This window comes from Lathamus discolor, chromosome 12 (genome assembly GCF_037157495.1).
Source record: "Lathamus discolor isolate bLatDis1 chromosome 12, bLatDis1.hap1, whole genome shotgun sequence".
In the NCBI taxonomy this organism is placed as follows: Eukaryota; Metazoa; Chordata; class Aves; order Psittaciformes; family Psittacidae; genus Lathamus; species Lathamus discolor.
In genome coordinates, this window is record NC_088895.1 from 8984154 (window position 1) to 9010817 (window position 26664).

General features: G+C 47.5%; 1 protein-coding gene and 1 long non-coding RNA gene across 4 annotated transcripts in view; both read right to left on the bottom strand.

The window, feature by feature from the left end:
• The window catches only part of ULK1 (unc-51 like autophagy activating kinase 1), an 82426-nt gene extending 80145 nt beyond the window's left edge, over nt 1-2281 (bottom strand). For all 3 annotated transcript variants that reach the window (XM_065692138.1, XM_065692140.1, XM_065692137.1), the window contains exons 1-4: nt 2015-2281; nt 1653-1802; nt 739-831; nt 608-649 (exon numbers count right to left, since the gene is read on the bottom strand). In XM_065692138.1, coding sequence (XP_065548210.1) covers nt 608-649; nt 739-831; nt 1653-1742 — 225 coding nt within the window. In that variant the 5' untranslated portion in view covers nt 1743-1802; nt 2015-2281. The remainder of the gene's footprint in view (nt 1-607; nt 650-738; nt 832-1652; nt 1803-2014) is intronic.
• A 6991-nt stretch (nt 2282-9272) lies between these two features.
• LOC136021129 (uncharacterized) lies at nt 9273-23955 on the bottom strand. The gene is made up of 3 exons (XR_010615680.1): nt 23850-23955; nt 9885-9997; nt 9273-9742 (listed from the first exon to the last, which is right to left on the bottom strand). It is a non-coding gene; the product is annotated as an uncharacterized LOC136021129 (long non-coding RNA).
• Nucleotides 23956-26664: the final 2709 nt, after the last annotated feature.

The window sequence follows — 26664 nt, forward strand, 5'->3', positions numbered from 1 at the left end:
AAATGAAAGCATTTGGACAACTTGGGTTTCAGAGCGGATCAGTTAGAGCCCCTTAGATTAGATCTTGAGAGCTGACTTTGAAGGAAAAAGCAACTGTGGGAAACCACAATAATCTAAAAACGTCTGATGCAATTTTTAACACTTACTGATTGCCACAGAAAAATGCAAATTAAAATCCTCTGGAACTGAGGACAATCATATGCTCACACTGTTTTCATATTACCTAAGAAAAAGAAATTTTCTTAGGGAGTGTATCCAGACCAGAGAAACAAACTAAAAGGTAGGCATGCCAAGAATTACTACTGTACCTTTTATTTCTAACATAGAACTTAGGAGTTTCCAACACAGGCATGTTCACCCCACACTGCATTTCAACATCCTGGAAGCAGGAGCTCCCACCTCAATTCCCAGCTGTGTAAGAGTTCTGTGGTCCAGATTAATACACGATCTGCTCAGCAGTGTTTGTATCTTTCCTTAACTTGTAAGAAGGCTTTTTTTCCCCGGAATACATGTTTGATTAAAAAACATCTGTAAAAACTGAAATTCCACAAACTCCATTCAACCTCTCCCCAATCCAGAATACTTCGACATAATTGAATGTATTTACCTGGAAGTCGTACAAGGCAACGATGTTTTCATGTTTCAGTTCCTAGAAGAAGTAAAACAAAGACCATAAGCCAGGAGCAACAAAGGACATACAGAACAAAGACTGAAGAGAACAAGACAGTCTCCCTTTACCTTTAGTATTTTTATTTCCTTGCCCAGCAGAGTTTGAGATTTTGCAAGGTTCTTCTTGTTAATGCATTTCACAGCTACTTCCAGCTCAGGTTTCTGAAAGAGTGCATATGTAATTCAAAGATAAATGTAAATTAATGGTGAAATTTACATTAGGATAAGCAGCCTCTTAAAAGGTTACAAATACTACTGAAAGAAGTGTCTCGCAGCACTGGTAAAGGCCGCTCACTTTATATCCCAATGCCTATCTGTCACTTGTTCAGACTTGCCCTATTCCTGAATTATGCTTGTCAGCCCAAGGAGAAAAGCCCAAGGTTTGGGGGTTTTGACACTACTTTATACAACGATTATCCTCTTATTTAATCACTAGAAATAAACGCACTGTGGGAGCCATGGCTTATCCCAAGCCTTAATGATGGAAAATCCACTGCCGGATTGGCTTCAGTTATTTACCAGTAAGCTGTTCCCCCTCCTCTTGGAAAAATTAAGCGGAGAAGGCCAAAACTTCCCACATACACACAAAGCAACAAAGCAAGAGCCCTCTGAACGCTTTCTAGACAGCGGGGGGGGGGGGGTGTGGGTGGGTGGGTTATTTTTTAGCCTGTTTTCAAGGTAAGGGCCGCTTTTGGTGAGCAGAAGGTCTCTGTGGATACCTCCCCACCGCAAGGTGAAGGCACCTGCCCGGGTCCCGCTGGGACACACGCCTGCCGCCCGAAGAAACTCCACAGATAACAACAATAACCGACAATAAACATGTCTCCCATCGCCAGCGCTGCCCCAGAGCCCGGGGCTGATGCCCAGGCTAAGAATAGCCACCGCAGCCCAGCGGGGACGGGGTGACCGGGACGTGGTGTCCAGCTCGGCCCAAACCTACTAATAAAAAGGAAAGGGGGAAAGAACAAGAAGGGATTATTCACCTCTTTGTGCCTGCCTTTGAAAACGACGGCGAAGGCTCCGTGCCCGATCAGGTCCTTCCTGCTGAACTCAAACTTTCCCACCGTCTCCATGGCGCTGCGCCGGGGGTCCCCGGAGCCGGCGGGGAGGCTGCGGCCGGGACGGCTTCAGAGCTGCAAAGGGACGAGGAGGAGGAGGATGGCGACGGTGAAGCAGCTGCCTTTAAAGCAAACTAAACCTCTCCCAATCCAAACACAACGGGGCACCCTCCCCACCGCCCCCCCCCCACAAAGCGCAGCCAGGGCCGGAGGCCGGCTGATGGGGGGAGCCTCTCTCCTATCAGCCCCCCGAGAGCTCAAGTGCTGGCCCGGCTCCTCTTCCCCACCTCGCCCTCGTCCATCGGCTGCCTCTTCCCGCAGAACGGCCTGGAGCTGGTCATTGTCAGAGGCCGGGCAGAAGTTGGCTGCTCAGCAGCGGGCCTTCTCCATCTCCTCCTCAGCACAGCCCGGCGCCGCTCCTCCGGCAGCCGCTTCAGGCGGGGCTCCCCATGCCGAGCCCCGGCCCTCCCCGCCTGGCAGGCGCGGCTTACGACGAGAGTCCACCTTAAGCGCGATCCACCTTAACTCCTAGTCCACCTTACGGGAGCGGTCCACCTTAAGGGCCGCTCTGCGACCCCCGTACACAGGGAGGCCGGGGGACACCGCGGGCTTCCCACCACACGCCCGGGCTTCAGCACCCGGCGCGGCCCGGACAAAGCTCTGCGAGCGCGGAGCAGCGCGGAGCCAGCGGCGGCCGCGGCGCAGGCGCGGTGATGGGGGAGGTGGTGGCCGCCACCTGAGGCGGGGGGGGGGACCGAGCCCGGCACATTTAAAGGCGCCGCCGGCCCTGAGTCAGCGAGCGCACGGCTCCGCGTGCCTGCCGTGGTGCCAGCCGATGGGAACGGGAATGGGAACGGGAATGGGATGTGAGGAGGGGGGAATTCTGCCAGCCCGCGCCGTTGGCATTCTCCCCAACAACTAAAGGAGTGGGTCCGCTTGGGTGAATGTTCAACCGCTCACCACAGGAGCAGCGACAGGGCCCACCACCCGCAGCATCACTGTGCCTCCCCAGCATGGCCCTTCTCCACACCCTGCAGTGCCAGGGGCCATGGCTCCTGTGATGGAGCAAACCAGGGCTCCAGCACGCACAAGGGGAGATTGGGTACCTCCATTGAGCTCTGCTCCGAGGAAACTTTATAGACACCCAGTGCTGGAGCTGAACGTGAAATCTGTCGTGAAGAGAAACCTTTCCCAGCCTGGCAGTGAGCTGCGGCCGTCCTCGGCCTGTTGCTGGGCAGGAGCCCACAAGCTTTGCCCTGTGGGTATAGGCCTGCAGGTCATCCACTCCACTGCAGGCACCTCTCACCTGCTCCAGGCTGCCCAAACACACTGCTGCCAGCCATGGCGGTATCTGGGCCACACGTACACGCAGTCCAGTTCATCTGCATCCTTATCCAAGTCTCCAGAGCAGAACATCATATCCCAGCGCACATCACCCCTGCTCACACTCAAGTTTGCTTCTTACAGTCACACCATATCAACACCTACATATTGATGTGTTTACCAAGCACACCCTGCTCTGGCAGTGCCGGTGGCTGTACAGACACCCAGCACAGAGGGTGCTCAGTATCATGATGCTGAGTGTCTGCACTGATCACTGCTCTCAGCAAAAACTAGGACCAAGCAGCACCTCGCAGCCTTGTTTCATACACAAAAGCAGTGGCTGACTGATGCAGCATCTAGCCTGTGGTCTGTTGCCCTCGGCTGCTAGATAACTCGTGTTCAGATATCATCCTGCGCTTAAGATGTTGGTGGAAAGATGACAGCAAATACCAGGCACCAATATAAAAGTAGCGGAGCCTGACTGGTGGTAATTTGCGTCTCAGATTCCAGCAGTTATTAAATGCTTGGTGGGAGCTGTGAAAGCAGTAAGGGATTTGATATCAGCATCTGCTGAAGTAGCCTTTAAACCAAAGCAAGGCTAAAGTACCTTTCTGATTTCAGCAGAAATGAATTTAAAAGTGACTCTTTCTTAAATACAATATACTTAACTACTTGTTTTCTCCCTCACTTCTAGGCCTCTGCCATCCAAAAGGTCAACAATTTCAGGCTTGCATCAATGATCACAAAGGGTTAATTAAAAATTAACACAGAAACTGATAAAAATGGCAAGCATCAAAATTGCCAAAACCCAGAATATCAAGCTACCTGCCAAATGACAGACACAGGAATTTATTTGCCAGTAGTTAAAAGCTGCTGTGTCTGATGCAGATAACAGTGGTTGCAAAAGTTAAAGGCAGGAAGTGAAGAAAATGTTCTGAAGTTTTTTAGATGATTTCTAGGCAGGCAAAACCCCCTGTACTCACTGGAAAACAGCCAGAGCACCATGGTTAGCAAGGGTACTCTCGTAAGAACTGTGGTAAAATCTCTAGTGACCACAGGTGTTTCTGCCTTTACTTTCCTAACACAACAAAACACGAGTCTTAGTGCTGGGCAAAGGAGGAAGTTGTAACTGCTGTTCACTTAGAGACCACAATATCACAGTGATGAATGTTCTTTGTTCTGTACTCCGTGTGCTTATTTGTTCCTTCATGTGCTGTTGGTTGTGGAAAAAAAAAAAAAAGCATGTAACTTCATTTGGTTCTGATTAAATGTGGGTTCCAAGGTAGCTTTCTGCATGCAGCTCTATGCAGAGACAGGTGGCAAAGTCAGCCTCCTCGTTGTTCTGTTGCCATGTTATTTTTATTCTAAGCAAGCAGGGTTTGTTTTTAAGCAGACTCACTGGGTAGCTTTCTAGTGAGTATGTGGAACTTCGAAGCAGCATAAGAATTGTGAAGGTACTCAGAGGTCTCTAGAAGAATCAGGACCAAGTTGCACTGTATGCCATGCTCTCACACGAGGCATGACACTTGCTTTGAACTGGATTTGTAGCAGTAGTGAGAAGATTTAAAACTTCTACAGAGATTGAAAAACTTACCCTAGGACCCCTAATAAAACGTAATTCCCCTTGACAGCAAATGCAGTTTTGAGGCATTTGAAGTGTGCTCTGCAGACACATGGTATTAGCAAAACATTTGTTTGGGAACAAAAGAGGGTTGAAAAGCTTTTTAATTAAAAGTAGGATTCCTCAGTTTTCTTCTGTGGTTTGCTAATTAAATGCTTATGCTCTATCAATTCTTCCCTGATGTCCAGAATTCAGTGAGTACATTTAGGCCAACATCCAACACATGCAAATTCTGTTCTCCTCCCACAGCCTCCCATTCACTAATGAGGAAAGTACTACCACCAGCACGTATCCAACTACTTCCTCAGATGGAGGCATTAATCTTTGAGGGGACAGAGTATACAGTTCAATTTACTAATGCAAAACAGGAGTGGGGGAAGATCTACTGCTGTGATTTACGATGGGTGGAGAAAGATGTAATCATACACCAAACTGTGGGAAACCTTTGAGTGCTTTCTTGAAATTCTTCTTTTAACTTAATGCAACTTTATTCTTTTTTCTAACTCACACAGGAAGGAAAGGAACAGACAACTGATACCCTGATGGCTCAGATGATACTCTATTCCAATACCATGTTTTAATCAGTAGTCATAAGCATGGCTGTTTCTACCTACAGGCATCTAAGAGTGCCATCCTTACCTTTGGGCTGCAGAGGTATGACATAATTATCTCTGACACCACCTCTGTGCTGTGGAATAAAGCTACAGAAGCATGAGGGAATTATGCAAGAACAAACAAAATCAGAATAAAGATTATAAACACAAAAAAAGATTTCCATCGTAGTCCAACCTATTGAATAAATTATGTACACACCTAACCTGTAGCTCAGGGTACAACTGCACTGGTTTTAAGTGAGCTGACTCTTTTAGCAGTAACTTGGAACAACAGACATTTAGTTTTGGACTGCAAAGCCTAACTTGGAAGCCGAGTGGGTGCTGCAGAGGGGAGGACTGGTGCATACTCAGCTGCTTGCTGCTGTGAGTACTTTGCTGTAGGTATCAGAACTTCTGAGGACACTTACGTGAGACTTTAGTCCCCTCCTGATACACCCAAAGACAAGAAATATCTATATGACTATGTCTTCTGTGACAAGTGACATTTTACATTTGCTCCTATATAGTAGAGACCCGTGTGCTTATGTCCCAAGGAACTGGTGTCAGATGTGACATGTTTCTTGATGCCTTTCTAGACTGTCCTATCTACTTACTACAAGCATCCTCTGTGGGCCAGACTGCTGTGTTTCCCAAGATCCTAATGCTTTTACTTTTCTAGTTCAGAATTCCATCCCAGTGTTCCCCACACCATCCAACGAGAGATCAGAAGCCTCAGAGTGGCCACCCATGAAGCTGAACCACTTGTATCTACAAGGTGTGGGGGAGCCCTTGGCCAGACAGAAATCACACAGAATCACAGAATCCCAAGGGTTGGAAGGGACCTAAAAAGATCATCTAGTCCAACCCCCCTGCAAGAGCAGGGTAACCTACAGTACATCACACAGGAACTTGTCCAGGCGGGCCTTGAATATCTCCAGTGTAGGAGACTCCACAACCCCCCTGGGCAACCTGTTCCAGTGCTCTGTCACTCTTACAGTAAAGAAGTTCTTCCTGATGTTAACGTGGAACTTCCTATGTTCCAGTTTACACCCATTGCCCCTTGTCCTATCACTGGATATCACTGAAAAAAGCCTAGCTCCATCATCCTGACACCTACCCTTTACATATTTGTAAACATTGATGAGGTCACCCCTCAGTCTCCTCTTCTCCAAGCTAAAGAGACCCAGCTCCCTCAGCCTCTCCTCATAAGGGAGATGTTCCACTCCCTTAATCATCTTTGTGGCTCTGCGCTGGACTCCTTCAAGCAATTCCCTGTCCTTCTTGAATTGAGGGGCCCAGAACTGGACACAATATTCCAGATGCGGCCTCACCAAGGCTGAGTAGAGGGGGAGGAGAACCTCTCTTGACCTACTAACCACTCCCTTTCTAATGCACCCTAAGATGCCATTTGCCTTCTTGGCCACAAGAGCACATTGCTGGCTCATGGTCATCCTCCTATCCACCAGGACCCCCAGGTCCCTTTCCCCTTCGCTACTTTCCAGCAGGTCAACCCCCAACCTGTACTGGTACATGGGGTTGTTCTTCCCCAGATGCAAGACTCTACACTTGCCCTTGTTAAATTTCATCAAGTTTCTCCCCGCCCAACTCTCCAGCCTGTCCAGGTCTCGCTGAATGGCAGCACAGTCCTCTGGTGTGTCAGCCACTCCTCCCAGTTTTGTGTCATCAGCAAACTTGCTGAGGGTGCACTCAGTTCCCTCATCCAGGTCATTGATGAAAATATTAAACAGCACCGGTCCCAGCACCGACCCCTGAGGAACTCCACTAGTCACAGACCTCCAGCTAGATTCTGCGCCATTGACCACAACTCTCTGCCTTCTTCCTTTCAACCAGTTCTCGATCCACCTCACTACTTGATCGTCAAGCCCACACTTCCTTAGCTTATCTATGAGGATGCTGTGGGAGACAGTATCAAATGCCTTACTGAAATCAAGAAAAACTACATCTACCGCTCTACCATCATCCCTCCACCTAGTCACTTCCTCATAGAAGGCTATAAGGTTGGTCATACATGACTTCCCCCTCATAAAACCATGTTGGCTGTTCTTAATGACCCCCTCATCCTTGATATGCCTAGTGATGGAGTCAAGAATAAGTTGTTCCATCACCTTTCCAGGGATGGAGGTAAGGCTGACCGGTCTATAATTACCCGGGTCCTCCTTCTTGCCCTTCTTATAGATTGGTGTGACCTTTGCCATCCGCCAATCCTCAGGCACCTCGCCCGTTTCCCACGACTTACCAAAGATGATGGAAAGTGGCCTAGCAATGACCTCCGCCAGCTCCCTCAGCACCCGTGGGTGCATTCCATCCGGACCCATCGATTTACAGATGTCCAGATTGCATAGCTGATCCCTAACCCAATCCTCATCTACCAAAGCAAACTCCTCCTTTGTCCTGACTCCTTCTGGGGCTATAGAAATCCGGGGCCCTCGGGGAGAGTCTGCAGGAGTAAAGACAGAGGCAAAGAAGGCATTCAGCACCTCTGCCTTCTTTATATCCTCTGTCTCCAGGGTACCCACTTCGTTCAGCAGTGGGCCTATATTGCCTCTTGTGTTAGTTTTATTTGCTATGTATTTGAAGAAGCCCTTTCTATTGTCTTTAACCCGACTAGCAAGATTGAGTTCCAAGGAGGCCTTAGCTGTCCTAATTGCCTCCCTACATCCTCTAACAACTGTCCTATATTCCTCCCAAGCGGCCAGCCCCTCCTTCCATAATCCATAGATTCTCCTTTTCCACTTGAGTTTGCCCAGCAGCTCCTTGTTTAACCACGCCGGTCTCCTAGATCCCTTACTTGACTTCCTACTCATTGGGACGCTCCGATCCTGAGCTTGGAAGAAGCGGTCCTTGAATGCTAACCAACTATCTTGAGCCCCTTTACCGCCTAGTACACTTTCCCATGAGACTTCCCTTAGCAGTTGACTGAAGAGGCCAAAGTTGGCCCTTCGGAAATCCAGAACTGTGGCTTTGCTAGGTATTCTATTCCTCCCACACAGGATCCTAAACTCCACCATCTCATGGTCACTGCAGCCAAGGCTGCCATTGACCGTCACCACTTCGACCAAACCCTCCTTGTTGGCGAGTACTAAATCTAGCAGCGCTGCTCCCCTAGTTGGTACGTCCACCATTTGCATTAAGAAATTATCATCAATGCACTCGAGGAACCTCCTAGACTGTGAATGACTGGCTGTGTGAGTCTTCCAGCAAATATCGGGGTAATTAAAGTCCCCCACGACGACTAAGGCATGTAGTCGCGAGGCTACTTCCAGTTGCCTGTAGAAAGCCTCATCAACTCCTTCGTCCTGATCAGGAGGTCTGTAATAGACCCCCACAACTGTATCACCCGTGCCAGTCAGCCCCTTGATTCGTACCCACAGACATTCCACTTGCTCCTCATCCGACCCCGGACAGAACTCAATACATTCTAGTTGCTCTCTCACGTAAAGAGCCACTCCACCACCTCGCTTTGCTGACCTATCTTTCCTAAAAAGGACATAGCCATCCATGACCACATTCCAGTCATGTGAACTGTCCCACCATGTCTCTGTAATCGCCACTAGATCATAACCTTTAGCCCGCACACAGACTTCTAACTCCTCCTGTTTATTCCCCATGCTGCGTGCATTGGTGTACAGACATTTCAGGGAGCCAGTCCTAGTACCCTTTTTCCCCTGCGGGACAGGGTCTAAAAAGCTATCCTTTCCCACAAGTGAAACAAGAGATTGATAGTCCTCCTTAGCCCGCCATCCTTCAATCCCTAGCATGTTCCTCTTGGGCTTGTCCCCAACAGGCCCTGTTAAATCCCCTCCCCCCTTCATAACTAGTTTAAAGCCCTGTCAATAAGCCCTGCTAACTCCTGCCCCAAAACCCTTTTTCTTCTCTGGGACTGGTGTATCCCGCCTGTCACCAGCAAACCAGGTGTCCCATACAGCAGCCCGTGACTGAAAAACCCAAACCCCTGCCTTTGGCACCAGTCACGTAGCCATACACAAAGAACAAGCTCTTTCCCTTGCCATGCATCTCTATTTTGAAATCAAAGTTCTGCTTAATGCAGGGGGAATCTCCAGGGCCCTCCTGTGTAATCTTTATATAACTGCATTTGCCTCACAGACTAAGGGCCAGGAAAACAAGTAAGTGTTTCTGGAGGAAGGGAAATGCCAAACTAAGAGGCTTGGGCACATGAGCAAGATGTGACTGAACAAGTTACTGCACATGGGCTGAGCCTTATAATTGGCCACACATCTTCTCTTTGCAAGAAATGAATGCATAACCTTGAAGGTAAGCTTTAGCAAGAGCTGTAGTGCAGTGACAAGTATGTAGTCATAAGTAGTGCTGCTGCTGGGTAATTAATTTTCTTCACAGAAACTGATGCTTTAAACTTATTCTGGGTATTTCATTGCCAAAAAAGATGTCCAGAGTAGCACAGGAGGAAAGATCAGGTATGGCGTAGTTTCAGAGTACACCTAGATGAAGAGCAGACTGTTTTCATGTGGATTCTAAATCTGATTCAAATTCAGACGTGTTAAGACAGTTACACATCCACTTTCCACAAACATCCTAATAGCTGAGCATAATCACCAGCATCTGGGCACAGCCAACACTAACCTGAACGCTGGAATTTTTGCCAGATTCATCAGGAAGGAGTGAAGGAACAGAATATGCAGTGCTTGGCTGAAAATCAGTTCAGTGGGAGAAATATGTAGAAGGTCTACAAATATCTGTAAATGGTAAAAGTAAATATTAGCCTAGCATTAATGAATAGAAAGCAAGCTGAAGGCTGAATTTAATGGAAAATTAAAAACACATCTTTTAATCATGCCCGTTTCAGATGTCTGTTAGTAGGCTGGACTCTGGCTCAGTTACACTAAGGGTAAGACACAGATTACAGAAGAATCACACTAAAGTCATACCAGGATAAGTGAGTTTTAAACACAGCCATGTTGTGTTGCATTCCTGGAGAGGCTGAACAAGTAGATTAATTTGGAGGCCTCAAAACATCTGTAAATTTACAACAATGGTGTAAGTTATGTCAAGAGTATTTGTTTGTATCTCACCAGGGATCTGCAGAAACAGCATTCCGACTCTGGTAAAATGCTTTTATCTGAGAAAGGGAATGATACTCCGCTCACGACATCAGCTCTTGATCAGTGAAACTAGAGACACTCAATTAAGTGGCAGAGTCTACAACCTTTCACAGCCAACTGTTCTCTTTGTTGCATACACAGCTGAATCGAAGACATTTAGGTGACATCTAAGCGTGGGATAACACAGCTGGAAGGACTGGATGATTGAACAACTAGAGCAATGAGGTTATTCAAATACCAGTTGCTGGAGCAGTATGGCATTTAGCAGCACACAGGAGAGGAAGAATCGCTTCCCATGCACTGCCATAGCCCTGTCATATTAAATTCTGATTTATGCACTCTGTGGGCCCTTTATTGATTAATACTGTTGAGAGATTTAACTAGCCACTGAATTATCCTGGCAGGCCAGGTATGAGATATTGTAATCCTCCCCTCCCCACATGTATACACCAGCTCACTGAGCAGATACTATAAATTATTGAAGGCAGCATTTTAACATACTCAGCAAGGTGCTCTGGAAGGGGGCTTCCTAGGTTCCCCTTGCATTTTAATATCAGATGCATTTCAGCTACTGGCAGAGGGCTCTGGGCACTAAAGGCTGTACTCAGTGTTCAAATCTGAAAGTGCTCACATTGAGGACCATTACCTAACCTGCCTATCAAGCAGCTGATTATATTACAGTGAGGCTTGCCAATAAATAAGAGTGTCTGCAAATCTCCACCCATAGCAGTCTGTTTTCAGGCTAATTGGAAGCTATTTCTTGCCAGAACAAGCAGTGCTTGTCCATAAATCAGCAGGTATCATCATGCAGTTCCTTACAAGCTGTCATCTCTGTCCTGTATGAGAACAGACCCACACTTGCCACCCTCAACCTCCCTCCACATCTGCACACACACATCAGTCCATCCATGGGGCCACTCATGTCAGTCCTGGTGAAGCCAAGAATCAAGTCAACAGGATCTACTGCAGCAGCTCTGACATGGCTCAGCACTAACCCTTGCTTTGGTGACCTCTGTGTTAAAAATAACCACTCGCATCACAACAGGAGGAAGAGTAGGAGTTACATCCCTGATCTTTCAGATCTGTGGAGTCATATATTTAGGAGGCCAGAAGAAGGTTGCTCAGCCTTCAGCCTGGGCTTCTCTCCAGATAGGACAGGGCCAGCATTGGGTGAAGAGGGGGCATGACTCATGCAAGGGAAACCCTCCGGTTTAAAGACCATCTCCTCCAGGAGGCAGCTGAAAATCCCGGTCAAAAAGAGCCTCTCAGCTCTAGAAAGTCATTCCAAAGCAGTCCAGGTGGGCAGTGGAGTCACATTTATCACCTCAGGTGTCTTTGCCCTTCTCAAAAGCAGTATTAAGACAAAAATCACCTATGAAAACTAAAATAATAGAAACCAGCAGTGACTTCCCAGAGAAGCCTGTATGAATCAGAGGCTTCCTTGTTCTTCCTGCTTCAAAACCTGCCCAATCTGAGAGCAGGTTTAACACCCTTTCCCTGCTCTATTACAGCAAAGAGCCACAGCAGTGTGCAGGCTTATAGGAACAGATACTTCTTCCTCTGTCACGAACCTAGGAAGTCCAAGACCTGCAGCAGCTTGAAAATGAGATTCCCAGGCATTTTGTTTGCATCAGAGCTCTTTCTGGGGCTTAGTACATCAGTGTTGCTGCCCCTGAGGAGCAGAAGCGTGGCCAGGAGCACCCCATGCCTGGAACCAGGCCACCTGGGATGGCTGTCTGCTTCCAGCAAGCTTACAGCTTTGCTTTGTGAAGGAACTGTTAATGAAACTTTCCTCTTTATGACTAACTGGCTTGGAGGTGTCTGTGTTTTCAAGAGGCCAGTAGCATATACCATTTCAAGCAGGCATTAGTCCAGTCAGAGCCTTACTCATCCCTTTTAAAGCCAGGGCAGAAATGATAGTTTGCTTTATTTACAGCCATGTGTAAATAACAGCTCTAACAGTGAGGAATATCCACAGGAGATAGGACAAGACATAATGAGCTTCAGCAGCAATGAGGAGACATTTGTCCCCCACTGATGGGTTCAGGAGGGGAGCAGGCTGCAATGGCAGCAGAGCACTGTCACTGCTGGAGCCTTTCTGGGGCAGATTGGGTAAACATCTGGAATGAGAGAGACAAGGTCAAACTGTGGCCTTGGACAAGCAAGCTATGTCATCCCCCTTTGCATGGTTTGTTTTCAGTGTTCTGGTTTTGGGCAGGGGCTGAGATTTCCTCTCCCTAAAAGCGCAGGATGAGCAGTTACTCCTACCTCAGGCCTTGGAAGTTATCATCCTGGTCCCACTCATACAAACACAAAGATTACTTTGCGGGGGCAAAGCCCTCAGGCTCTTCCTCTGGACCCGTTATCAGCCAGCTGACAAGGACAAGCTGCCTCACAGGAATGTAAGATTAGGCGCAGGTGCACCCTGCAGTGAGCCTGGTCATTGCTGTGTGCTGCAGTGAGCAGCTGGGATCTGTACCCGCATTGCAACACACCAAAGCAATGATCCCTCGTCCTTGTTCATTTCTAGGAAACCAGAGGGACGATTCTGCAGCACAGGAGCCTGAAGCAATGAGTGACAAGGGAAAAAAGTTTTCAGCGTTGCATCAGTTTTGGTATTTAGTGCTTTCTAAAACATGGGGAGAACCACCACCACAACACAGTGCTGATCTGCCAAGGTGCAAGACCCACCAATATCTGTACCCCAGTGTTTATTGCCCCACCACAAAGAGGAAGACCCAGCGGCAAGGAGATACTGAAATAAGTTATTTTTGAGCTGATTTTTTAAATTTTTCTCTTTTTTCCACTTCTGAGCTTTCTGGACAATGAACTCACATAGCATTGCCCAGAAATGCAGTTTAGGTGAAGCACTTGGCCGAGACTGAAGATCTCTAGCTGTTGACTTCCTGCTTGACAAAGCAGAGATGCTTTTCTGAGAGGTATTTAGGTACTTCAGTCCCCTAGATTGTGCTCTCTTCTTTTTCCTCATGTAAATGGCAAAGCCTTTGTAGACCCGATTTCTCATCATTATTTCTGTACTATTTCTGATTTTGTTACTGACTAATGCAGTAACGGTTGCATCCAGTTAAAGATCAGGAATGTACCTCTCAGCACTTGTCATTTGCCATGTGTCAAATGGTACAATCAACTAATAAAAACTAATATCTGAATGAAAGCAAGAGGAAGAAGACCAATCCTGATTTAGGAATTCTCTGTCAATAGCTAATGCTCTCCCAAGGGCTTGGGTACAAGCTGTGAGAGTTGCTCTGCTAATAATCCAGGTTAACTCTAACATTTCCCACTAGACGATTTTGTTCTTACTGACACTCTAAAATGCTGCAGAATGCATTCATGATGTATATCCATGCATTGGGAAGACACTTGGCCTGGCAGTACTGGACAGCAAGATCATCCAGAATTATGAGGGCTACAGAGCTTTCCCATGACTCATGATATTGTAGTCAAATATTCCATGACTCATGGATTAACCTAACAAAACCCAGAGGAAAGAAAAGCTATTAGGTTGCTGCTTGATAAAAGCCTTTTAAAATTAACATGGCATAATAAGCAGGATACCAACATCCTCTGACTCTTGGGAAGCATAAGGAAGAGTTTTATCCACTCACTTATTACCAAGGGACCTCAGCTGAGGCTGTGTAATTAGGATGGGACACTTTCTGTAGCTTCGAGGCTTGAATAGCAACATTAATATAATCTGTTACAGAAAGCATGACCACATGCAACACACCATTAATACTAACATGTTCAAATGCAGCTCCCTTCCATTCTAGTGTGAATAAACAAAATCTCAAATGCATAGAAACCAGAATATAGCCATTAATGAACCACAAGATAAAACACAGTAACACAAGGTTAACTGTCTCCCCTTCTGCCAAACTGCTATGCAATTACTTAACACTAACAAGAATAGTCTGACCCCATGCACAGGGCATAGAAGGGGAGCCTGATCATACATTTCCAGAGTCTTGGGTGCATTCATGCTCTCTGCTTTGCAGTTAATTTCCTGGGAAGCTCTGGGCACCTCTGCAGCAAGAAGATAATCATGCTGATAAACCAAATAGTGCAGACAAACCTCTCTAACCTCTATTCTCTCTGTAAAATAGGATGAGTGGAATTGCAGGGGCCGGTAATCAACTGCAGTATATCTATAGATAGGCCTGGGATGCTGCTAGTTAAACAGGTATAAGTTCCAGAGGAATACAAAGGGATTGGCAGTGGAAAGCTTGTCCACTGAGAGACTTACAAGGGATAGAAGGTATTTTTGATTTGGCACTCAGTCTCAGCCTGGCCTTTACCCTATCTGGGGTTCTAATGGCGTGTTTGAATTCTCTTGTATAGACAATATTACAGGCCTAAGTCTAGGGAGCAATACAATAGCTTTTGCATTTAAAACATCACAGTTAGTTTGGTTTAAACAACATACTGTGTCATTCCAACAATACTGATAAGTTAGAGCTTTTCTCCTTTAGAAGCTATGTATGATAAAAATTAAAAGTAGGCAGAAGAACAGTTTAAATGGCATCCAGGGGAAAGAGGAACACTGGAACTATTTGTTTTAAGAGAACTTGTTTGTTTTCTGATGGCATTATCCTGTAGTTTATAAGATTAGGATTTGCTTGGCATGACTTCTTTCAGATCTCAGGGCTTACACTGAGAATCAGATTTTTCTGTCAACAGTCTTAATCTTCTAAACTAATATAGCATCTTTCATGAAAAAATCCAAGCACTTCATAGTTCCCCATTCTCAATGTGGCACTTGTATAGGAGCCTAGAGCCTCAGCCAGATGAAACAATTCCAATTATATTGACCTGTGCCAGTGGAGGAGCTGGCTACTGCCAGCCACCATGCTTAGGAAGAGAATCAGCTCTAAAGACATGTAATCACTGTGGCATCAGTTTAATGGGTCATGGGACACTGAAGTAAGGCCATGATAAAAAGAAATCCGCCAATACCTGTATAGGTACAAACTGCCATGTAAGGCACAGAAGAGCCATCCCTGTGACTCTGACACAGAAAGAGCCATTGTGCAGGAGTCGGAAGAATAGCCATAGCAAGATGCACACTCATTTTCTCTCATGTGTGCATATTCATGCTGATCATTGCATGAGAGTGAGAGCTGGGAGGATTAGGTCTTTGTAGATGGGAGATTTAGTGTTTCTTACAGCGAGCTTCAGAAGCAGGGTCCCCATATCTAAGCAGGATGCCCCAGCAGCATTTACAGAAATACATACAAAGAGAAATGTACCAGAAACATGACTAAAAAGAAAATATACCTGAAACAAATCAAAACACAAACACTAGCAGGCACTTCAAGTCAGCCCTGTCACTGAGGATGAGAGCTGCCACCCACAGACCCACCCCTATCAAACTGACCTGCTTAATTTGATCAGAGATATTCTTTGTGGTTGGCTTCAGTTAGAAAGACCATGCACAGACAGGCCCTGGAGCAAATTATACCATTTTAACATAAGTGTGCTCTTGTCTGAATCACAGAGGAACTGTTGTTACACAATGAATCCAGTGTCATCCTTGTAATTGTTTAGCCAGTTTCCTTATGATACAGAGGAGGCACACGCTGTCTGCATCCCACAGGAAACATCCTGCCCATCCCTGGCTATCAGCACGGCATCAGCCATGTAAAGGCATCACTATGCATTGCAGCAGCAGCGAGTTATTTAAGATCTCTGCTGGCAGGTCCTGAAATGCACACCACATTCTGGGTTTAGGCTAGCCATTCAGTGCTTTTCTTTAGCAATGCTCTTGCCAGCTCTTTAGCTTTTAAGATTAGACTTGCCAGCGTTTGGCTATTTCAATACAAATGGCTCCCCAGTGGAGCAGGAGAGGTTGCAGGTGGGAATGAAGAACCACTGGGCTGATAGACTACAAGGCTGCCAGAATACCTGCCTGATTACTTCTAGCAGGGGAGAGCAGATGAAAAATTTCAGGAGAACATAGGTAATTAAGATGTTCCAGGTTCACAATGTACTATGATTAAAGCCAGAATTAACTCTATTCTGTAACTACACAAAATGACTGGCTTATATGCTGCTGACTTACATAATACCCGCTTTTTTCCCTCCCTCCGTTATCCAAGAAACCAAAGCCTCTTCACTGTTTACCCATTATCTTCATTGAAGTGCAATGCCTCTTATCAGGCAGCTCGCTAACAGGTTTGCTGTGTATACGTTTTCCAGAAAGTTTCCAGCAGTACTCCGTGTGCTGATTGCAAGAACTGTTATCAATTGGTTTTAAGTAGACAATGATGCATACATAGCCTCTGCAAAGGGTTTGTTTTAAACCTGTATTTATCCTGAAAAAGGAAATACGTTTATCTCGTTGTGTCTTTGGCTTTTAGCCACTGCCAGTGCTAAAGAACAAAGGGCAATAAAGGAGTTAGCCGTTTGCTACCCACTCCTGAAAGGTGTCAGTCAGCGGACATTAAGGTCAGGCTATGCTAATAAATTGATTTAAGCATTTTTAATGTGGACTATGCAGTAGTCTACCCACCTTCTACTCTCTTCCTGAGATACCTACATTTTAATACATGCTTTTATTACAGCCCCAATAGGCACATCTGTTAAATGTCAGACTGGGCCTAGAAACAAATTAGGACAGAGCACTTAGAAAAGCAAGCTACTCGGAAAACCTCAGCTCTTACGTGGTCTCAGAAATTACCTAAGTAAGAAGGAGGGAGCTTAAAGAGACAGGCAGAATGGATCCTTTTTGGAAATACCGACAGCAGCTGAAGCAAACTCAAACAGTGCTTCTTGTATCTGTTGCATATAATATATAGGTCAAAAAAGGAAGCCAGAAAAAGCCTCATCTCTGCCATTATTATTTTGCTGAAGCTCTTAGGATATTAGATAACTTTTCAGTTACCTGAACTAGAAATTACTTCATTGCTTACTGTGTAAAGTGAAATGCTGGAGACATCTTTCACAGTACAGCACAAAGAGAAGGTAATTATAGACAGTATTTAAGCCTAAAGAGTCAGTCCTTGAAGTTTCAGGCTAATGAATTCCTGATAAGAAATTTCTGAGCCACGAAACTCATGGTGGGACTAATGGAAAATACCAAATTAACTTGAGAAGGCAATCAGAATGCGTCAAGCACAGGTAGCTACCTAGGCCAGACTGATGCTAGGGAAGGCTGGCAGTACTGTGGCTGTCTGGGCATGTTGGGAGATCCAAAGTAATACAGCAAAAGACACCAAAGGAGGTGGGGAGAAAAAGGGAAAAGAAACACCATCTGGTTAGAGATCAAGCCTTGCCACCGATTACAGCATCTTTTACAAGAACTGGCAAAAGCCTGCTTGTGTATCCTACCAGAAACACCCCAAAGACATTCCCAGTTCATTTTACAGCCAAAATGCCACCAGCACATGATGCCTATCTCTCCGAACCGAGCAGGTGAAGTGCCTCAGGGCAGAAGCATCCACTATACCCACTCCTGAGCAGAGCTGCACAGAGCCGGGCAGACCCCAGGGTAGAGAGCAGCAAGGGCTTCCTTAGGATTGTTTTCAACTGCAGACATTCAACTCATGAGTACCTTGTGCAACATCTATTTCAGTGTGACAAAGAAAGAGAAACTCGGTCATTGCCCTAATGGCTGCTTACCTTGTCCTTCTGTGTTAAAACAGAGTTTAACCTACATTTCTGTATAGCTGTAGTTGGATGGTTGCACTCCCTGCAATGCTTTGCTGCTGATCTGACATGTTGGCATGTGAAATTCCACAAGGATGGATTATGCCTTCCCTGTCTTTATCCCTCAGATTTTGTGACACCCAAAAGTGGCACCAAGCCAGCTTGTTTTCCGAGCTCGCTTGTACCTGTGGCTGTCTCACCATTCTGGGTTTACCGAGTGCTGAAGCACAGCAGCTTCCCAGATACTGAAAAGTAGAGATTTGAAACTCACGATTTTATTAGCAAGCATCTTTGGCTCATTGATCAGCTCAGCCAAATGGAAGTAAGAGCTCCAACCCTAGAGAAATTCAGGCGTCAACATGGCTCTGAGCTTGGGATCTTCCCAAAAAAAGGCAGCTCTGAAACATTTGCATGCAGTCTGACAGCTTGCATCCCAGGCACTGGGACAGAAATCAGCAGCACTGCTCCCGAGTACATGGTGAAAATGCTGTTCTGTGTGAAGCTGCAACAAACACCAGACACTTCTCACTAGACGTAGGAAAAGTCTGACTTTTAAGGCCATATTTCAATTGCCTTCAGCCATTATTCCCCAAGTTAAAACCCAAATGTTAATCATAGGTGTTTCATCCTGGTGTAGATGTGAAGCTGGTGCCAGTACGGTGGAAATCTCAGACTCTGCACCAAAAGGCTCTGCTGAAGCCTGTCATTTATCGCCCGAATGGAAGGATTAACAACCCAACACAAATATTTGAACTTCTTTTTGTTGCTGGCAGGGCTCTTGCACCATACACACGAGCAGATTGCATTTGTTTTTGCTAGGATGGGAGAAGCAATAGGGAAAGAGCTGGGTATGAGCCAGATCCAGCATACAGGAGAGGCAGATGCTGTTCCCAGGGCTGTGCCCACATTCATAGGGCTGGAGCAGCAGCACAGATAGTTTTATCAAGACAGGACAAGTTGGTTCCTGAAGCCCTGTCAGGGTATAGATCAAGGATGGTTGTTGATCATGAAGAGCAGCACAGGGCAGAAACTCCAGTGGGTAAAACCTCTGCTTGTGGGGGCATGAGGAGAACTGAATCAGCCACCAAAAGACTCCGGATCTGAGCAAAAGTCCGTATGGTCCAAACCTAGACCTTCCTCAAGACTGCTCCAGCCTGGTCTCATCCCACCTGACCAGAGCAAAGCATTAACCAAACACCACCCTTAAAATCAGTAGTATTTTCCTGTCCTTCTTTCCAAGCAAGGGCAGGACCAGTGGAAAGCTCAGTGATCCCAGCTGCATAACCACAGAGCTGTTGTCCATCCTGCTCTCCTGTTTACATCTGCTGTGAGTCCCAATACACAGCACTGCTGCTGTAGGGCTAGTTTGTCTTTACAAGTAGTTACAGTGTAGTTGCCTTGCGTTGGTGCTGGAAACCCATGCAAGATGTTTCCCCATCTTCAAAAAGCACAGGAGCAGGAGATCAGAGGCCTCCACCCGCAGACCAAGAGGCCATGAACAGACCTGGTTTCACTGATAGCGCTGGTGCAAGTTAAACAGTCTATGGAAAAACAAACAACCCGTCTGTTGATAACCCTGATTCCCTGGCTGCCGGCCCAAGGAGGGAAGCTTGAGAGCGCTGAGCAAAGGGTTCAGAAGCCAGCCACTGAGTCAAACACCCACCACAGAGGTTAGTGACCAGTGACCTGCACTCACACAGGGGACAAGGAGCGCCAGCAAAGGCACTGTCTCCCCAGTTGGATGCTGCTCCACCCTCCCTCCTGCTGCTGGACTTCACTAGCAGTCACAAGGGGTTGCTTGTCTCCGGTGGAGAATGCAAGTCCCTAGTGCCATAACTTGTAGTCAATATGAAAAGCAAGATTACCATTAACTCCTAATATTTCTCCTTCTGTACACCCTGCCCTAAGTCAGCATGGTTTGGTGAATACTGCATTCAAGCTTTTGTTGCTCATTACAATAAATAAGCTTTTGTTGTTCATTAAAATAAACAACTGCTCTGAGCTCATGGTTTCAAGAGAAAAGAAGTGAAGGAGAATCCAATAGCAAAATGGTCTTTGCTACTCTGCCCATAAACATGGGCTCAGCCCAACACAGCAACAGCACAAACTGCTCTTCTGCAGCACTAGGAACAGTAACACAAAATACCAGCCTTCAAAAGATTGCTGCTATGATGGATATCCACTGATACACATTTGAATTATTTCTTAGTATTCAGAGCTCTTCACACCCATCTAAGCCAATATGCTTCAGAGCCAGGTTCAGGTGAGGTGAGAGCCCTGACGCCAGCAGAGAACAATCCTGCACTTTCTCTCTGCTATCTGCAGCCTAAGGAGCTGCACTGGGCACACCTGCAGTGTCCAAACAGAGCTGGAGATAACACGCACATAAACACATGTACATTACAAGGACAGGCAGGCAGTCCCACAGGTATGCCTTCTGGTGGAGTCTGTTGGTATTTGTTTGCTCACCCTTAGCAACACAGAAGTAAGAGGCAAAGTTGAATTAAACCTCAACACCCAAGATGCATTTGCAAGGCTCACAATAGCATTAGAGCACTTCCTATGCTCTGGAAGCACAGCAGAGAGGGATACTTCTTAAGAGCTAGTAAAGCAGCCCCTTCAGATATTTGTCAAGCCTATATCACTTGGCAGCCTCCTGTTGGGACCCAAGGAGAGAGGAATTACCAAGGGATCAACATCTGCAAGCACTTGCTGAATCAGCCTGTATCAGTCTACAGATGCTCATGGAAGGAGAGGCATTATCCCTGAATGGCTTTGCCCGGGATCTGTAGAAGTGCTGGCTCATGCAGCTGCAGTCACCTCACCCTGTCCATGCCAAAGGGACTGGTAGAACAGGGTGAAGCACAAACCCCTGCCCTTATGGTAACGTGGGAGGCAAGGGAGCCTGAGCTGGCTCCCAGCAGGGTGGACAACAATAAATGAACAGATTGCCTTTGACAGCACAGAGAAGAGCATTTCATGTTGCTAATGGGAAACAGCTCATGCCAGTGCAAGAGAGGCACCGGGGCCATCCCTCTTCGCAGCAAACAGAACGACACAGGTCCCAGTGCAGATCACAGCGGGGCAGTTGATTGATGACACTTTAGAGCTGCTGTGACAGCATGCGGAGTGAAGTTCTTCCATTACGTCACTGCTACCTTATTTGACCCAAGGGTTAAGAATAACAATTGGGCTCCACTACCTCATGCTGCCAGAATGGAACTATTTAGAGACCGGCTCCCTAGGGCAGCCACAGACTTGCTCCCTGGCAGGCTCATAGGGAGGAGAGCTTTGAGAGGTAGGGCCCTTTGGTACCCCCTTGAAGGAGATGGAGGCCAGCAGGGACATGTCTTCATTCCTATAAACGCAAGAGGTTCAAGTGTTTGGCGTGTGCTTTGCACAGCAGGATTAGCATTGGCCCTGCAAAGCTTTACTCACCTGAGCACGGCTTTTACTTAGGGGGTTTCTGATCTCACTTGTTTGTACATGATAATGAAAGCCTTCCAGAGCCAACAGATGAAGGAATTGCATTCCTGATGAGTCAGCTCCCTCTCTTTCAGTAGAAGATTCAACAGCCTACACAAGGCATTGTGCTTTTTATGAGATAGGATCCACGTCCTGTTTCTAGATGAGACCTGCTGCAAGCTGCCAGATTGTTCCACTCTTTTACATAGTCTTCTACATACATGTTCACTGCAGCCCAGGAGCTCTGCTGCTGCCCAGCAGACACATTTGGACAGATGTTTTAAAGCAGCAGCACCACAGACAGATGTTAAATTCCATCAAGCAAATCTCCCTTCCACACATGTTCCAGGTCACTCCAGTCCCACTTTCTCCTACTTTCATATCCCTAGGTCAGGCTATCAGAGATTCACCACGTATGATGTGGTATTTCTGATCCTCCTGGCCCTTGGCTGAGGTCATGCTATGCTTTAAAGAGTGGTGGTCATCCATTATACAGAGGCATGAGAAGTTCTCTCACCACTGATGCCTGCAGAGCTCCAGGATCTTTCCTAAGAGACCACCAATTCCAGACCATCAATCAGCCAGACCTGTGCATTCTTGCAATAAGGAAGGAGAACTTCATGAGGAAAACAGAAGGATGAACACAGCAGCGGAAAAAGGGAGGGTGAAAGCAGGTAATTGCTATAAAACACCGATCCTTTTGCTTCTGCGTGCTCAGGAAATTAGAGCAGTTAAGAACCCAAGCTGAGCATTAGCAGTGACATTTCACATGAATTCAAGCACAGCAATGCAAGTAAACGGGGCAAACAGTTACCATGGCTTGTGTGGAACCCCTCCCTGCGAGCTCTGCTCAGAGGCAGGGCTTCAAGGCAGGAGTTTCATCACAGCAAGCCCTCATTGGCACAGTTACTCCTTTACCTGGCAACTTTGGAAACAAGGAAACCCATTCCACAGCGCTGCCTCCTTGCTGACACCCAGGAGCTGATGCACACAGTGTGTAGCTGACATCCAAGTACGGAGTAGCAGGGTGACTCCCCAGGAGCAGAGGAGTTGCGGATGGGAAATGGCCATGGTGCTTTATGATGATGATGGATAATTGGCACATGAAGACCACCCAACACCATAATTTTCTATTCCCCAGACAAACCTAGCATTAGATCCAGAGGAACCATCAATTTCCCAGGCTGGGAAGAGGAAGGAGACACTGTCACTTAGTTGCCCTGAAACCAGCAAGCTTCCTGCCCTACTCCACAGGGAGTATTTGGCTCTTTCTATAGTACAGATGAGTTCGGAAGCAAACTAAGGCATTTGCACCCTTTGACATTTAGTGAAGGGATTGCATACAAACAGGTTTCCACAGTCATCACCTATGCTTCCCCCCAAACCCTCCTCTTGTTCTGACAGAGAACAGGCCAAATGTCTGATCTAGAGCAAGAGGATCCTCTTGCTCCCAGTTTCCAGCTGCACAACACATTGGCTGGGTTCAGCTTGTTAGATGTGGGGTGAGAAGGCCTCTCCCCAGGATGTGCATTTCCTCACATGAAGCCCAAAGAAGAGTTGCCAGAACCCAAGCAGCACAACCCATAAATCTTGATGCATTTCTTTGGGAAGCTTCTGAAGCCTTGGCCTCGCCACAACAAAGTGACCCTGTTGTTGATGCAGCTCTTCCCCTGACAAGCCACAAATGCTCAAAGCAAAAGCCAGGCCTGGATCTCACTTTATTGACTGCTTTGGGTGTACAGTCAAGCTCAAAGCCCTTAAGAAGCCCAAACCCCAGATCCTTCCATACCATTGAAAATAAGCCCACCAAAGCCAGCAACCTGGGGCATACAGGATCACATTGTCCCAAAGGTCTGGGATTCATTCTTTTTAAACAAGGGGACAGAAACCCAGCTGAAGGACAGGGATCTGCTCGGGCAGCTCTTACAGCAATTTTGCTAGTGCCACAAGGTCAGTAATCACTTGCACTGTGATCCAGAGACAGCTCCTCTGCTGCCCCACGTACAGCTCCAGCACATGCCTACAGAAATCCTTCGCATACCATCCAACTTTAATACCCTCTTCTATTCTTAGCCTGAGCTGGTCTTCTTATAGACTGTTACTCAGGCACATAGTCCCTGGTTTTGGCTGTCCAATATCCTTCACCAGCCTGTTTTAGCCCCACAGGGCCAGGCAAATCCCCCTGTCTGGAAGTTTCAAAAGCAAGTAAGCAATCCACAGCACTGAGCTTACCAGGAATTCCTGGGACATGGAGAGCCAGGACAAGCCCCCTTCCCCAGGACAAAACATTCCTTGGCATTGCTCCTGCTGCTGACAGCAGCATCGGGCTTAGCCCTAGTCCATACGTGACACCCACCTGGCAGAGGATATGGAAAAAGCAGTGTGGCAGAGCTGGAGGCAGCTCTGGTATGTGTCCTCTCCCAGGCTGCCATCTGAGAAGCAGGACAGCTCCATCCGCAAGAGCTACAGCAAGGCAAGAAAGGCTTGGAAGCCCCTACCCTCGTGCTGATATAGGGCACCCTCCAGAGCCCCTCCACCTGAGCTATGGGGCTGATCCCCTCCACCTGCTTTCCTGGCCCACAGATGTGCGAGGATATTCTCTGATTAGTAGGGGTTGAGAAGGAAAATGTCATTCCTTACAGGGCAGGAAGTCCCACTTTAGAAAAGCCTTCTGGAGTAAGGGCTAAGTGTTCTCCTCAGCTACAAAAGGGCTATAGGAGGCAGGGATCTTTTACAACACACATGCCTGTTGTATGATTTGAAACAGTGAGTAAAGATGGGTCTCTTCTCAATAACCTTACTGTGCTTCTCCGGTTGATCCCAGGTCTTGTCTGAGATGACTCGTTATTGACATCATTAAACCCAGGCATTGCTGTGGCTTTGTCCTTTGAAAACTGCTCTTTTTAATTTTCCTTCTGCTTTTCCTCATGGTAGCAAACTAGAAAAGGCCTCAGGTGCTGGCTGAGCCTGGGGATGGGGACAGTGAGGGCCAGCAAACACCTTGACTGGCACCCTGGAGCCTGCCCCAGCAAGCATAGCTGCCATAAACTCAGGTTTTCAGCTTTAAATACTCCTGTGTTCAGATGGCCACCCCTCCTATTCCATACGAGAAGCATTTCTACTCTGAAATGACCTCAGAAAACTCTCTGTGCGTTTAAATCATCAGAAAATATCCGGACTGAGCAATAAGCAATGTGATGCTCAGGTTATTACCTCGGAGGGTGGAGGTGGGCAGGACCGGCGGAATCCAGGCACGGGGACGCTGCCATGGAGCCCGGCAGCAGAGTACCAGCAACGTTTTGCAGTACAGAGACCGCATTTGTGTTACATCCCTATCTCCAAGCCGCTACGAGCGCGCCTGTGCCCCTGCAGGCGAAGCTCCGCGGCCCGCAGCGGTGCCGGCGCTGTCTCTGCTGTCCTCCTGCGGCCGCGATGGGGATGCCCGCGTTGCCGCCGTCCCCGGAGAGGGCTCTGCAGCCCCGGAGCGGTGCATCCACACCTGGGCCGCCCCACAGTGCCCATCGTCCCCAGACCCACAGGAACAGGCGGTGAGCCTGGCTTCAGAGGGAAACCAAGAGAGTTCCCCAAGTAGCAGGTGCAGGCTGTGATTTGCACCTATTGCATCCATCCTATGAGTGATCTGCAAATGGGGTTGGAACTGGCCGGGGGATATCTAAATACACCATGGAGGGGTGGCTGCAGAGGCACTGTGGGGATGCCCTTTGCATCCTCTCCTTGGGTGCCACCGAGCCCACAAACTTCTGGGCGCAGGGTTCTCTCTGCTCCGGGCTGCAAAGCAGAAACCCCTTTCATTAGAGGATCTGCACTGCTTCATCCACATGGAACTGCTGTGTCCCTATGGGAGATGATGCAGCACCCAGAGCGCCACACGCCTGCTATAGCGGTGTCTTTGTGCCATGGACCTCTGCTCCTGATGCCCCAGCCCAGCTGACACCCTCAGCCCTGCACTGAACCAGTGATCTTGACAGGAAATGCTCCAGATCCTCTTTCCATGGTGGGGGAGCTCGAGCCTCCTGCAGCTGCACCCAGAGCTGACGGCAAGTGCAGGGTGGCTTCACCAGCAGCTGGGGGAATGGATGAGCAAGCCATGTGCCAGGAGGAGAGAGCAGTGTTCCTCCATCCTCCCCAAGGGTTGTCCAGCAACAGCAGAGCCCTGATTCCTGATCCATTTCTGATCATACAAATGCATAATTAGAAGTAGAGAAGAGCATATTGAAAGCCTTTCCACAGGCTCTATTAATAAATCACAGTCCCCCGTGTTAGATAAACTGCATGTAACTTGCCATCCCTGTTAGTGCAGAACCCAGCACCACTGTGACCACATCAGCATAGCTGCAGGGCCAGTGGTCCTTGTCACACCAAGCTCCTTGGTTGGGCTGGAAAGATGTAGAAGCAGTGCTAAACACATCCCTGCCTCCTCTGATCCTTCACGTGCAGCTTCTGGGTAGTTCTTTTGTGAACTAAGACCAAAAAAAGAGGGGGAAAAATAAGAGAGAGGCTGTCTTCCCCAGGATGCTGTGCTCCTACCTGGCTTCATTCCCAAGAGGAATCTGTAATATGCTGACATTCATGCAGCGTTACCCCAGCAGGGACTAAAAGCTGTGTCCTCTTGACTCAAGAGGGGAGAGGAAGAAAAGTGATGTGAACTGAAGGAAAATCCCACCTCCCACAATGGCAAGAGGTGGAATAGGGAACTGCTTTGGGTAGAGCAAGACAGATGCAGTGGAAATACCAGAGGCAGCTTCTCTCAGCAGAGAGAGCTGCTATGTGCAAGGATTTCTGGTTTGTATTCTTTTTAAAGGATATTAAATGGTTTAATGGGATGTTTCCATTGACTCATGCCCCACAGCATCACCCTGTAGCACATCAGCCTGAAAACAGCAGCACCCTGTGAATGGCTGGGACTATTCAAAAATGCAAACAGCAGAGAGGAAAACTCAAGGTGACCCCTGTTCTCTGTCAGGAGGCACTTCTGCCTTTCCTGCTGTGCCATGGAGGGCTCTGGCCCCAAGGCAAAAGCCCTGGCTGGCACCAGGGCCAGTGGAGCAGCCTTGGGTCCCACAGTGACACTCACTGCCTGCGGCTTCCTGCCTCCTGATGGATCTCTCCAAAGAGCTGGCTCTGGCAGAGGCAGCAAGAGGCATCTCTGT